Genomic DNA, 13,579 nt, shown 5'->3' with positions numbered 1-13,579 from the left:
GGTAACTACGGAGCCTCTGAAAGTCTAAATGGGTCATATCTGATGACCATGAAAAGATGACAAACTGCATTTTACACCAATTATTTCCATGTATTGATAGGATTAGTGGATCAAGAGGTATTAGACAATTTAGATCGGTAGATGGTTTTAGTTGGTGATGGATGTTTGGGCCTTTATGGGTTAAAGAATCATGTCTACAAAAAAAAACAATACGAAAAGCATTAATCACAGTAGCAGTTACTTCAAAAACAAGTGAGACATGTAATATTCATAAAGCTGTCTGAATGTCTGATATGAAAGGTGGGAAATCTACTGAAGATATGAAGAACATCACGTAAAAATTAAATTCGGTAGTCCATAAAGAACACAGTTGAAGGCTGATGGTGTCAGGTTGTCTCTGTCTGAGTCCGTGTGCGGCACATGATCTGCAAAAGAAAGTAATAAAATGGGATAATTCTATTCAGTTATGCTTTATTTTCAATATCCATATCAGTTCCTCCAGTACCCGGCACATCCACCTTCATTATTTGAGGGATTGTGTTTGGCATTTACTTTTCTCCTTGCACTCAGGGCTCGACCTTCTACTCAGAGAGCACACAGGTGGATGGATGGGTGGCTGATGTTCCAAAATATAATATGAAAGTGAGTGTAAAGCTAAAGGTGAAGGTACGTACCTAACGATCCCACGAGCTTCTGGTTTGGTATCGGAGAACGGTGAGTGTGAACCTTCCTCAGGGAATGGATGGTCTGTCCTGACGTCTGTTTAAGCTTCAGAAGATCTGCAACAAATAGTGTCACAGTGAACATGAGTATTGGGACACGTTGAATTCATTCATTCATTTCTGAAACCGTTTTACCCTCACTAGGGTCACAATTTAGACTGGTGTCTGCTGCATGGGGTCAGGGACCAGTCCATCACAGCCCAGGTAATCCAACAAACCAACGAGTCTACATCACTACTGGTGCTGGAACAGCCCATGAAAGAGGCAACATGTCGCTGACCATACCTGGCTGATGAAGCAGTGACTTAGCCCTTGCACGGACTTCACCAGTGGCAATTTCTCATAGACTGCAAGGGAAGCTTGGCTTCCCCTAAAATTACAAAAATTAAATGGTTAAATATGTACGGTTGTGTTGACATTTCATTGACTACAAATGTGTTAGAACATGTTCATTTCACAGACGAGTTTGTTCAGAATCAGCTTTATCACAAATCAACGGACTCGATGTTGTTCACTTCTCATACATTTCCGTTGCGCTGTTTTCTCATTCGATCTCTGCTCAGTGCATTTGCCCGTAGACGCTCAGCGTCCATGCACTTCAATTGGACTGAGTGGAACAGTTTTTTTCATTGCCTCAAAACTGGACGGTAATTGGATAAATGCTACGATGTTGTCCCGCCCCCGGATGCTCAGCGTCTCTGGGGGTGAATGGAGCTGTGGGCGGAGCTCGGCCAGGCTGGAGACCAGGCTTCAACGTGCTGATTGGAGGATCAGTCGAAAGGCGGAATCCTGTTTGATTGACAGCTATTTTGAGATCTACTCCTTCACTTGACAAAGTTCAGTTTATTACCGTCGCGCATTCTGCTGTGAAATCGAGAGAGAAACCACTACGAAATTACTTGTTCATTTCTTGCACTGTAAATAAAACACACTCATTGTACTTCCTTGTTTCAATGTAACATAATTTCAACGTTTTCTTGTTTAGTTGGTACGATAAGGTCACTGACCATTTTCTTAAAAAGGAACAGAGGGACGAATTTATGTTTAAATAACTTGACATTTTTTTTTATGTAAGTCAACAATGAGCTTCCCCTGTCTTAAAGACGAGCAGCCGCCACTGGACTTAACAACAGGCTAGAACGTAAGATACCTGAAGGAACCGCTAGTATTATATGCAGAGGTGGCAAAAGTACTCACATTCTGTATATTCTGTCTCTAACTGCTATATTTGTAATGTACTTATATAATAACTTGTTTTTCTGTATATTGAATAACCTTGTACCTGTATATTGGATAACTCCCACCCTCTACCCCTCAAGGAGCCATTGCTCTTTGATCAGGCTGCATTTGTAAATAAGAATCTGTTCTTAATTGCCTGCTGAAATGTGGGTGGGTAGTGGGCAAGGAAGTGAAAAAATAAAAGAAGATTCATGGATGATTCATGGATGAAAATAATTGTCAGGACATTTAATGATGATGATCATCTAATTGGACTGTGGTTGATCCACAGCCGGTTTGCTTTATTTTGAAGTGAGCTTCACCTCAGTTTATATCTGGTTAAAGACATCATTGAACAGCACATATTAGAGATTTATTGATGGCATGTGTTTTAACCAAAAATAAAGCCCTTAAAAGTCAGTTACTGTGTAGACAATGTGATTAATCATGGGTCGGGTCACGGTACTCAGCGTTGGGGGTACAGGTGGAAAAGTTTTGAAAAAATGAACTCATGCAGGACTCTGGTACTGACCCTGTGCAGGACTCTGGTACTGACACTGGTCACAGCCTGTGCTCCTTCTCTCCTCCACACTGATTTCTCCTCTGAAGCGACGTATTTTATGTACTGTCACAACCGTTTATTTTGAAAAAGTAACTAGCCTATTCTGAGAATGAAAGGAGTATAAAGTATAGATAATTATGCAAAAATGTAGGGAGCAAAACTAAAAAGTTGCCAGAAAAATTACTCAAGTAAAGTACAGATCCCTAAAAAATCTACTCAACTACAGTAACAAAGTACTTATACTTCGTTACTTCCCACCTCTGATTATATGTGATCTTTTGAAATAGCTTGCCATGAAACTTCCCCACAGGGACTCTTTAAGTACAGCAGTGAAAAACCTACTGTCCAGAATAGAGGCCACATTGTGTGTGTTCTGTTGAAGGCTGCTGTGCCACTGATTGACGACAACGCAGCCAACACCTCCCAAACTCAGAAGCAGAGACGTCTCCAGTGGATTCTCCGGGGCCAGCTGTCCAGCACTGCAGGAGGAAAACATTATTTAACATTATTTTAAGTGTCACCAAAGACAGCTGCCACCATGAGGTGCATCCAGACAACACATTAGTAAGGTAAAACCCAGGACAGACGTGTCTAATAAAAACTGAGCTCCAGGGTGTTTTATTACCTCTTATGCAGGTTGAGGTTCGATTGGCGCAGATCAGTGGTTTTGTTTTGAACTAGGTCAAAGAGTAGAGCCATGAAGCACTCTGAGGAGAGGAAACAGCGTTATCATTACTGGCAACAGAATAAATTACCCCCTATCTGGAAATAGCTTTTCACCAGCAGCTACTAAAAAAAAAAAAAACAAGGAGTGATGCAAGGTCAGTCAGTGGCCTGGTGGCTGGTTGTTTTGTGAATTTATGAGTTTTCACATACACATTCCTACGTTAAGCCTAAAGCACAGCAGCCATCAAATTATGTCCCCAGACAACAGGAGCTATTCTGAGCGGCCCTAAAGACAATCAGATGTAAATGACAAGAAGTACAGGCCAGCGTGTGAAGTGTTTGTGACAATGTACTGGCAAGAAACACAGCTTTTTGTATAAAGAAAAAAAAAAAAAAAAAAAAAAAAAAAAAAGGTGGTTTATTTAAGAAACTATGCTGTACTGTTTTGGGAAATGTGACTTTGGGACTGAGTTGGCAATCATGAAAAAGGACGACTACAAACATAGATTCAGATTTTTTTCTATATTTTCTATATTTAATTTACTGATCATATAGATGTTCATAAAAGCTCAGATTAAATGCAAAGGTTATTATATCAGAAATGGAGAAAAGTGATGAAAAAGTGGCTTTTTCAGTAAAATATATCATTAACTGAACATAAAACAAGTGTTTCCATCCACTTTCTGTACAATGTACTGACAATAAACACAGCTTTTTGTATAAAGAAAAAAAAAAAAGGCGGTTTATTTAAGAAACTATGCTGTAGTGTTTTGGGGAATGTGACTTTGTGACTGAGTTGGCAATCATGAAAAAGCACGACTACAAACATAGATGCTGCGGTACGTCTATGCAGGGTGCGTTTTATTCGGGGGGATGGGGGTGGATCATCCCTCCTTCTATTCAATGAATTTCATCCTGGTGGGGGACAACCAACCAATGTAAATAACAGCAGGTTGTGACAGTTTTCTTCCACCTATATCCTACATTATTGGCACTAACATTTAACTGAACCGAACTGTCGTCAGTCTCACAATTTGCAAACATCCCCATGCACTGGGGCACCGTAAAGGAGTGGGGTGGGGGGGGTGACAAAGTCATGGGGCCCAGCATTTGTGTGTCCAGTGGATAGAGGTTATAAGTTGTGAAAATTTCATGTAAGATCTGCTGTTTACTAGAGGAATAGAACCAGGGAGTTGGATGTTGAAAGTATGTAAAATTTCACTTTCGTTTCACGCCGGCATTAGTTACGTTAATTATGGACCGCACCCCCATAACTAATAACCCTGATCAATAAATTAATTGTACAAAATACATGTTTTTCACTGAAATAATGCAAAACACAAAGAGTAATATTATAATAAATGGTGATAAATCACTTCAGACAGGGTAAATTTAGGGGGAAAAAATCATATGGGAACATGCCACAAAAGTAGCACTGGGTCTTTATGGGTTAAAGGTGAGGGTTATTTTATGAAAAAGAGAAAACTGAAGAAAAAGTGACTTTTTCAGCAAATATATCATTAACTGAACATAAAACAAGTATCTCCATTCACTGTCGTTGATCCAACTCCATGGGTTTTACTGGTGAATCAATGTTGTAGAAGATGACGGTGTTTCCATGGTAACTACGGAGCCTCTGAACGTCCAAATGGGTCATATCTGATGACCATGAAAAGATGACAAACTGCATTTACATCAGTTATTTACATGGATTGATAGGATTAGTGGATCAACAGTTATTAAACATTATAGATCAGTAGATGCTTTTCATCGACGGTGGATGTTTGGGTCTTTATGGGTTAAGCTCTGTCTGATAGAAATGCATCCACTTAACAAAGATGAGATGCTAAAATAAAGTAGCACACTTCGCAGAAAGGCGTGGGTGCAGATGGTGCAGCTTGTGCTGCGTGACACCTTTATTTTTTCCAAGAAAAATCAAATGTGCCATCGCCTAATCATATCCTGATGGCCAACTAATTAGGAACAGTCCAGTGTGTGGTGAAGAAACAGCTGGAATTCAGACCATGGTGTCAGTCTACACTATAGTTAGCAGCACTAATGCCATGCTAGCAGGTGGCACATATGTCTGGCCTGAAGCCATGTGTAAAACCAACCTGACTCTCTATCAATCACACTCTAAACAGTTTTAGTGTCCCTAAGACTACCTTTATTTGCTGGGGAAGTGGAGGGAAGACGACTGAGGTGAAGCCATGTCTATCTTGTGAGATATTTTGAAGGTGTCAAGAGCCAAAAGGCAATTTGGGGTAAGTTATAATTTAGTAAAAGTGGAAGAAATGAAGGCCTCGTCCAAAAATTGAAAAGGAGAGAAACGTTTGGAGTCACGCTGTAAATAAATTGGACTTGCCAGAAGTTCTTTTGAGGCCGCTTCAAGGAAAGAATATCAGAGGAGTGAAGTGGTGAGAATATTTAACTGAAAATACAGGTTTTCAGTTTGACTTTTTTTTATTGATCAAGAACTCTGTGGCACAAACGATTGAACAAATATGAGGTGTAAATTTCACCAATACTGCTTCAGGATAAATATGTTAACATGTGAATAAACCTTATTAAATATATTACATTTTACAAAGAACCAGTGAGTCAAAGTATACTCACTACTTCTTTCCTATGTGAGAATCATCCATGAGTCAAACTCATAATTGCTGTGGAAATGTAACAGCAGGGATCTGCCACCAAAACCTTTTTGCAGAACAGGCTATGTCTGCATATACCCACTCTATGACTGAAATATGAATGTGTTTTAAGAGTTTGAGCCCACTGCACCATTTACGGCTTACAAATTTCAATTGATTTTTTTTTTTTTTGGCAATTTTTCATTTTAATTTAGCATTTAAAAGGGTTTTGGGGAAACCTAATACAAGTGATTTGCATTACAGAGGACTTGAGATGGATGGAATGCTTGGTGATGGAGACAGCTACGTCCCGTTACTCTTTGATATTTTACTGGTTTTCCTCCAAAGAAGATTAAGGGCTGAAATACTGGCTTCACAGTGATCCAACTTTTTCAGGTCTGATACGTCGTACATTGATTCTCAGGCTTTTGGGGATCGGCAGATATCAAGCACAGATCTGACATCAGAATTCAGTGCATAAGCAGTAAGTCTCATCGTGTAGAAGAAAGTGTAATTATTCAACAGACTTGACTTTAAATGCTGCTTTTCTGACTTTATAAAACAAAATAGAACAAATACAATATAAATGGACTGAATTATGTTTAAAACAATAAATAATTATGCTGGAGCAAATCTCATTTTACAACAGACTCCAAAATGATAGATTTGATAAAATATGGGAGAAATGGAGGACATATATCCTATTAAGACGACCGGACTTTGTGTAAATCTTTTTATTCATTTACTTATATATTCTCCCTTCTTTAAGAAACTGTATTTCCCTGTATATTGTTGTTCTAATTTACTTGATTATGTACACACCTCTTTAAATGTTCTTGTTATTTTATTTTTCTGTATAAAACCCTCTTGAAAATAAATAAATAAATAAATAAATAAAATAAAACAATAATAAGAATAGGAAGAAGAAGAGGAGGAAGAGGAAGAAGAAGAAGAAGAGGAAGAAGAAGAAGAGGAAGAAGAAGAAGAGGAAGAAGAAGAGGAAGAAGAGGAAGAAGAAGAAGAAGAAGAAGAAGAAGAAGAAGAAGAGGAAGAAGAGGAAGAAGAAGAAGAAGAAGAATGCATCAGCAGCTTGGGATACATAAAATCCAATGGGACTTTATCTGGTTAAATAAAGGTTTAATAAAAAAAAAATTATAAAATAAAACATCCTATCTTGTCAAAATCAGACTGACTCTAATTCTGGAATCACAATTTCCCCAGTGTATTATGATTTCATTTAAATACATTTATAAAAAAACAAACAAACAAACAAAAAACCCCCAAAACATACACACTTTTTCCAATTTTGTGCCAATGCCTTTACAATCTAAAGATAATATACAATAATTTTGTCAAGTTTACTCTTAGATATGAACCATCAAGTCCAATCCCCTCCCCTCCCCTCTCCTTATTTGACTCAATATTAAACTGATGTTTTGATACCAGCAGTGGTATCGTGCATTCGTAGCTAAATATATTAGCGATTAGCATTGTGAGCAACCTGTTGGATCAGTCCCTGTTTCTAAACTGTAGGAAACCAGGGTGAGTTGCCTCTGTTCTGGACTTCTTGGACAGGTTTGCTCAGTCATCACTGAGACCTGATTAAGTCAGGTCTGGATGTGGGAGAGGCCTGGCTGTGAATCACTGAGATAATTTTAAATGTTCTCTGTATCCCCTAAGATGCTCGCCTTCCTTTTAGTAAAGTGGATTTAGGTTAACACAGTGGTTCCCAGTGTTTTTTGGCTCATGACCCCATTTTAACATCACAAAATTTCTGGCGACCCCAGATAATTCAAAACGGAGATTTTTTTTTTTTTTTTTGCTAAAATTAATTTGTTTTTTATCATGAAAAAGTTTGATATACTTTGTGATTGCATGAGGTGGTGCCCTCCCCTGTTCTGTTTTGTTTTGTTGTATTAATGTTTCAACCAAAATTAATGGTCCATAAAAAGAAATTATAGAAGGGCAATATGGATATAATGATCGAAACTTTCTGTATTCATGCTATTGTTTTGTTTTTTTTTAATGATTCTGTAATAAATGTATGTGATGTACATTTGCCTTTCTAATAAAAAGATAATTTAAAAAAAAAAAAAGAAGTTTGATTTACTATGTTGCAAATAAACGTTCATTTTAGATGACATTTAGTCTATATGATGTATATTATTATGGATGGCGGCAGAGAAGCCAAGTGTAGATTACTGCACAAAGTGGGCATTTTATTTTCCTTGGTCAGGATATGTACAGTCAGTCCAGCTTGGATTTACAAGGCTGACAATTAATACAGAACAAAGAATAGCTCAAACTATGAATTATGAAAGAGCTGCAGCATCTGAAACTGACCACAATGAGCATTTGAAAGACAAACAGTACCACAGTGCTTCAGTTTCAGCTTCACAGTTTGTCATGTCTTTTATGTCAGGTCTCCCTCAAAAAAGAGATTTCATCTCAAGGGACTTCCTGGTTAAATAAAGGTTAAAATAAAAAAAAAATGTATTGTGATTGTTTCCCTCAACTCACCATATACATTTTTTAGTTTTTTTTTTTTTTTTTAATTTTTTATCAATTACTAGAAATTTCAGGCAACCCCATCTGAATTCCAGGCGACCCCACGTGGGGTCTCGAACCCAAGGTTGAAAAACACTGGGTTAACAGCTCCTATTATATATAACTTTGACAAAGCGCTGATTTTCGATGCCACCACGATACAGGTTTGCTGTCCTTCTGGTTCCACATTCCCTGAAGATTTTAGTGACATTATAACATGTTTTAATCCTTTCAGCTCACAGTCTTGACATTGTTCCGTCCTCAGGCTTTAGTCCTCAAAATGATGAATTCTGTTGGACTAGTTAGTATGTGTCTGTTCGTTAAACATTTACTGCTACCCCCTTCTGTTCCACTAGTGCCTCCTCCTGTTTGCTCTTCAACACTGACTCTTCAATCCACTTTCATGTGGCCTTCTTAACATGCTTTCATTAAGTAGACACATGCATTAAGTGCCTCTTCTGGGAAATTACTAAATCATTTCCATATCAATTGGAATGTGGTGCTAACTTCAGAAAACTCAAATCTTCCCCTAAGATGCCGCAGCCAAAGCAATGAAATAAATCCAAATATGGACAAGGCGAAAGGAAATGAGAGAGGGACAAGCTGCTTGAAGGATAACAGAACAGATGGAAATCTATCTATACGCATTAAATGCTGCCAGATTCTCCATTTATTCTAACATCATTTACAGAAACTGCCTTAACCTTCAAAGACTTGAACGTCCACCAGTGATCACAAGCATCTACGGATCTAACTTTAGAACAGTTTCTCAGCTTTTAATGGTCATCAGATATGATCCATTTGGATGTTCAGAGGTAAGTAGTGAATATGGAAACCAATAAAACCCATGTCTTTTGACAAATGACAGTGGGGAAGCTTGTTTTTATGTTCAGTTAATGATATATTTAGCTAAATATTCATTTTTTCTTTAATTTTCTCTGTTCTGATATAATAACCTTTGAATTTAATCAGCAAATTAAATACAGGATAGGCCTAATATGTGATTTTCACTGAAAAATGCAAATGCAGAGGATATCGTGATAATAAACGATGATAAATCACTTAGGAAAGGTTAAATATAGAGACAAAAGAATTTGGAAGTGACCACATAAGTACTTCTATGTCTTTAGAGGTTAATAACATGCATCAAACATCAAATAGTTTATGTTCACAACGTTTCCTTCAGTTTTCTCGGTTTCAATATAAAATCCTTAGAATGTACTCTACATGATCAGTAAATTAATTGTACGAAAATACCGGATTTTCATTTAAAAATGCAAAATACGGAAGACAATATTATAATAAATGGTGATAAATCCCTCGGTAAAGGTTAAATACAGAGAAAACTTTCTTTTTTGGAAGTCGCCACATAAATACTTTTATGGTTTTAGACACACGTCAAACATCAAAATAGTTTATGTTCGCAACGTTTTCTTCAGTTTTGATATAATATTCTATGAATGTACTCTACATGATCAGTAAATTAACTGTAGGAAAATACCAGATTTCCATTGAAAAATGCAAAATACAGAGGATAATATTATAATACATGATGATAAATCACTTGGTAAAGGTTAAATACAGAGAAAAAATTTTTTTTGGAAGTCGCCACATAAGTACTTCTATGTCTTTAGAGGTTAATAACACATGTCAAACATCAAAATAGTTTATATTCACAATGTTTTCTTCAATTTTCTGTGTTCTGATATAAAATCCTTTGAATTTAGTCTATATGATCAGTAAATGAATTGTAGGAAAATACATGATGACATGACAATAATACATGATGATAAATCACTTGGTAAAGGTTAAATACATAGAAAAGGAAGTCGCCACATAAATACTTTTATGGTTTTGGAAGTTAACACACGTCAAACATCAAAATAGTTTATGTTCACAACGTTTTCTTCAGTTTCTCAGTTTTGATATAAAATCCTTTGAATTTATTCTATATGATTTCTTTTTTATTTATTTATAAAGTTTATTTGATTGGGACAACGCAAATTACACAGTATAACTTCTACCTGTTACAAACAAGTTGTAGTAATTGATGATTCCCATAAGGAGATTATAGCTATTGCTAGTTTCCATCTCCAGTCCCTAGCCAGGCTTTTAGCAGAGAAAAAAAAAGAACGAAGGGAAGATCAGTAAATGTATTATAGGAAAAAGCCTGATTTTTATTACAAAATGCAAAATACAAAGGATAATATTATAATAAATGATGATAAATCACTTCGGAAAGTTTAGTTGTAGAAAGAGATTCATTTGGGCGTTACCACACAAATAGCTGCAGGTTTTTCAAGGTTAAAAGTACAATTTGTAAAATTCAAATTGAAAAAAAAGAAACTCTTACTATCAACAGAGGCGGCAACATTTTACCTTTAAAGTTATAGCGTGGGTGTCTAAACTGCAGAAAGTGTGAGTACAGCACTGTTCCAACCAAGCATCAATCATGGATGTATTTCTTTTTTTCCTTTTAATAAATACAGTAAATGAAAAGCAGCCCTACTTGTACATGTCACGTCCATCTGAGGTCGGACTGGACTCTGAAGTGACTCACTACTCTTGTGATACAATGTGTTATAATAAGACCAGACACACACGGCCATGCTAATTGCTGTAGCTATCTGTGAGTTAGCATACATTGACATCTTTGACATTTCTTCACATTCTGAAGTAGAAACATTATGTACAAATTATACCTTTGAGCCCAGAGTTCTTTTTAGTGCCATCAAATTATAAGTTCCTTATGTGAAACCATGACAGTGCATGACATTTCAGTGATGAACGCTTTAACGATGTCTGAAAGTGTACTGAACTATAGAGGATTATGGGTGTACCGTACCAGACAGATTGAGCGCTGATATTTTGGCAGGTGGAATTGTTCTGGTGAAGTGCTCCATCCCCAGGTAAATGAAGGCACTGCATCTGGTCAGCAGCTGTTCCATCTCAGACGAGCTTGACAGACATAGACACATGTCAGCGGTGAACAAGTGACTGAGGCTACGTTCAGACCACCGTTATAATAGTTTTGGATTTTTCATTATAATTTAGTTTTATTTAGTTTTGACTTTTTTTTTCTCTAATTCAGTTAGTTTTAATTAGTTTTTGGAGCACGTTTGCTAGTTTTTATTAGTTTTTCTTTTTTCCTAAATGCTTAGTTTTGGTTTAGTTTTTTCATATCTTTTATCGTCCTCCATCATATTCACATAAATCCCACACAGAACTCTGCTGCTTTCTCCCGAATTTAATCTCCATGTTTCCAGGTAGAGTGGGGACGAGAAGCTGATTCTAAACCACAAGTGACGAGAAGTGACAGACTGTGAAGGGCCGTACGGTGCCACCAGCTAAAACTGCTTGAGGGAAATGAATTTGATTTCATATCAATCCGATATTGACAAAGACGAAAACAAAGGGAATTTTATCCATTTTACACGTTTTAGTTAGTTTTGTAAGCACACAATACAGTTTCAGTTAGTTAGCATTTTTTCTTTTAATTATAGTTTTTATTTTTTTCAGTTAACGAAAATATTTTTTCAATTCTAGTTTTCGTCATTTCGTTAGTTTTCGTTAACGATAATAACCTTGGTTCAGACTGCAGGCCAATGTGGCCCAAATCCGATTTTTTTACCCATATGTGACCTGTATCCGATCTGTTAAAGACAGTTTGAACAGCACAATCCGACCCAGGCCACTTTCATATGTGGTCCTAAATCTGATAGATATTTTGCAATGCGACTTTAGTCTGAACAGCCAGGTCACATTTATCCGACCTTTACATCATTGAAATGCGACAAACGACACAATTCTGCGTCCCATTTGGAGGAGCAATGGGAAAAATATATTTACTTGCATAAACACAGCGCATGCCTGCGTGGTCACGTATTACGTCAGGACCTCTTTTGCGCATGCGTGTCACTTCAGGGTCGCATTCAGTTCATACTCAAAACTGATAGAAGACTCATTTAATGTGTAATATGAACGATCACACAAAAAAATCAGATTTCCCCAAAAAATCTGAATTGTGCATTAAGACCTGCTGTCTGAACGTAGCCTAAGTGTAATGCAGATTGATGAATACAGCTGGTGCAAAGCATGCTCACTGTAAAACAAGCTGCAATCCTCAAGTCCTTAAAGGTGCGGGAGACTTTTGTGATCAATTTTTCATCAAATCTGTAAAACCTCAGTCATATCCTCAGTATCATGAATCTGTAAGTCTTTCTGTGATTGCTCACCTGAACCTCTTGCATTACGGTGAACAATTTCTTAGTGCCATCCACCATAAACAAACCATATGTTTACAAACAGAACCGGGAGGTAACTCGGGCATCTTCAGAATTTTGTCGCGACATGCATTATGGGAAACGGAGGCTCGTGCAGCCACCTGGTAGAGGCAGCTGCTACAGACACGACGCGGAAACGGCAGGGGCTCCCTTCCCTCTATGCATATTCCTCCAGCCGTTTCCGTGTTTCAGCTGTTTCCGTGTCGTGTTTGTTTCATCCATATAATATCATATGGCTGCACTGTTGCTCCCGCTGGTAGGCGGCTGCGCAAACTTTTATTTCCCACAATACACGTTGCGACAAAATTCCGAAGATGTCCGAGTTACCGCCTGGCTCTGTTTGTAAACACATGGTTTGTTTATGGTGGATGGCATTAAGAAACTGTTCACCGTAATGCAAGAGATTCAGATGAGTAATCACAGAAAGACTTAGGGATTCGTGATACTTAGGCTATGACTGAGGTTTCACAGATTTGATGAAAAACTGGTCACGAAAGTCTCCCGCACCTTTAAGTACCCTCAGTGCTAACATTCATCTAACCTGGATCTGTGTTTGCTGCCCATGACGCCCTCCCACAGATGGGTGAAATGCTGGCTGTGGCTCTCCAAAATCTCACTCATCCTCTTAGATAAACTGGTGCCTCCTGCTCACACACAGACATAAGACAACAGAGAGAAAAAAAACATGTACATTTTACTTGTGAAGGCTGTGACAGTGAACAGATGTTGTATTCAGAACACTACAAACAAATGTACTTTAGGCTTTGGTTTGGAGGAGAACGCTTATACGAGTAGGAACAGAAGGCCAACTGTTGAACCCCGACAAGACTCCTTGAACTGCTCTTGTAATACTTCACGTCTGTAATCTCTACGCAGGCAGATACCAAGAGATAACAGCTGGGTTTATTTGGCAATTCATATTTATAATGACATAAATAGGGTTTTATT

The 13,579-nt window shown here is 37.5% G+C and overlaps 1 protein-coding gene across 1 annotated transcript in view; it reads right to left on the bottom strand.

Annotated features, from left to right (window-relative positions):
• Window positions 1-286: 286 nt before the first annotated feature.
• The window catches only part of cfap46 (cilia and flagella associated protein 46), a 122,307-nt gene continuing 109,014 nt past the window's right edge, over window positions 287-13,579 (bottom strand). The window contains 6 exon segments of the mRNA XM_030156608.1: window positions 287-425; window positions 675-779; window positions 2,845-2,967; window positions 3,126-3,209; window positions 11,194-11,306; window positions 13,173-13,275. Of these exon segments, the coding sequence (XP_030012468.1) occupies window positions 331-425; window positions 675-779; window positions 2,845-2,967; window positions 3,126-3,209; window positions 11,194-11,306; window positions 13,173-13,275 (623 nt within the window). The 3' untranslated portion in view covers window positions 287-330.

Source organism: Sphaeramia orbicularis, chromosome 15 (genome assembly GCF_902148855.1).
Source record: "Sphaeramia orbicularis chromosome 15, fSphaOr1.1, whole genome shotgun sequence".
NCBI lineage: Eukaryota > Metazoa > Chordata > Actinopteri > Kurtiformes > Apogonidae > Sphaeramia > Sphaeramia orbicularis.
Note: the sequence above shows the minus strand (reverse complement) of the source record. Positions and strands in the feature narration are given on the sequence as shown.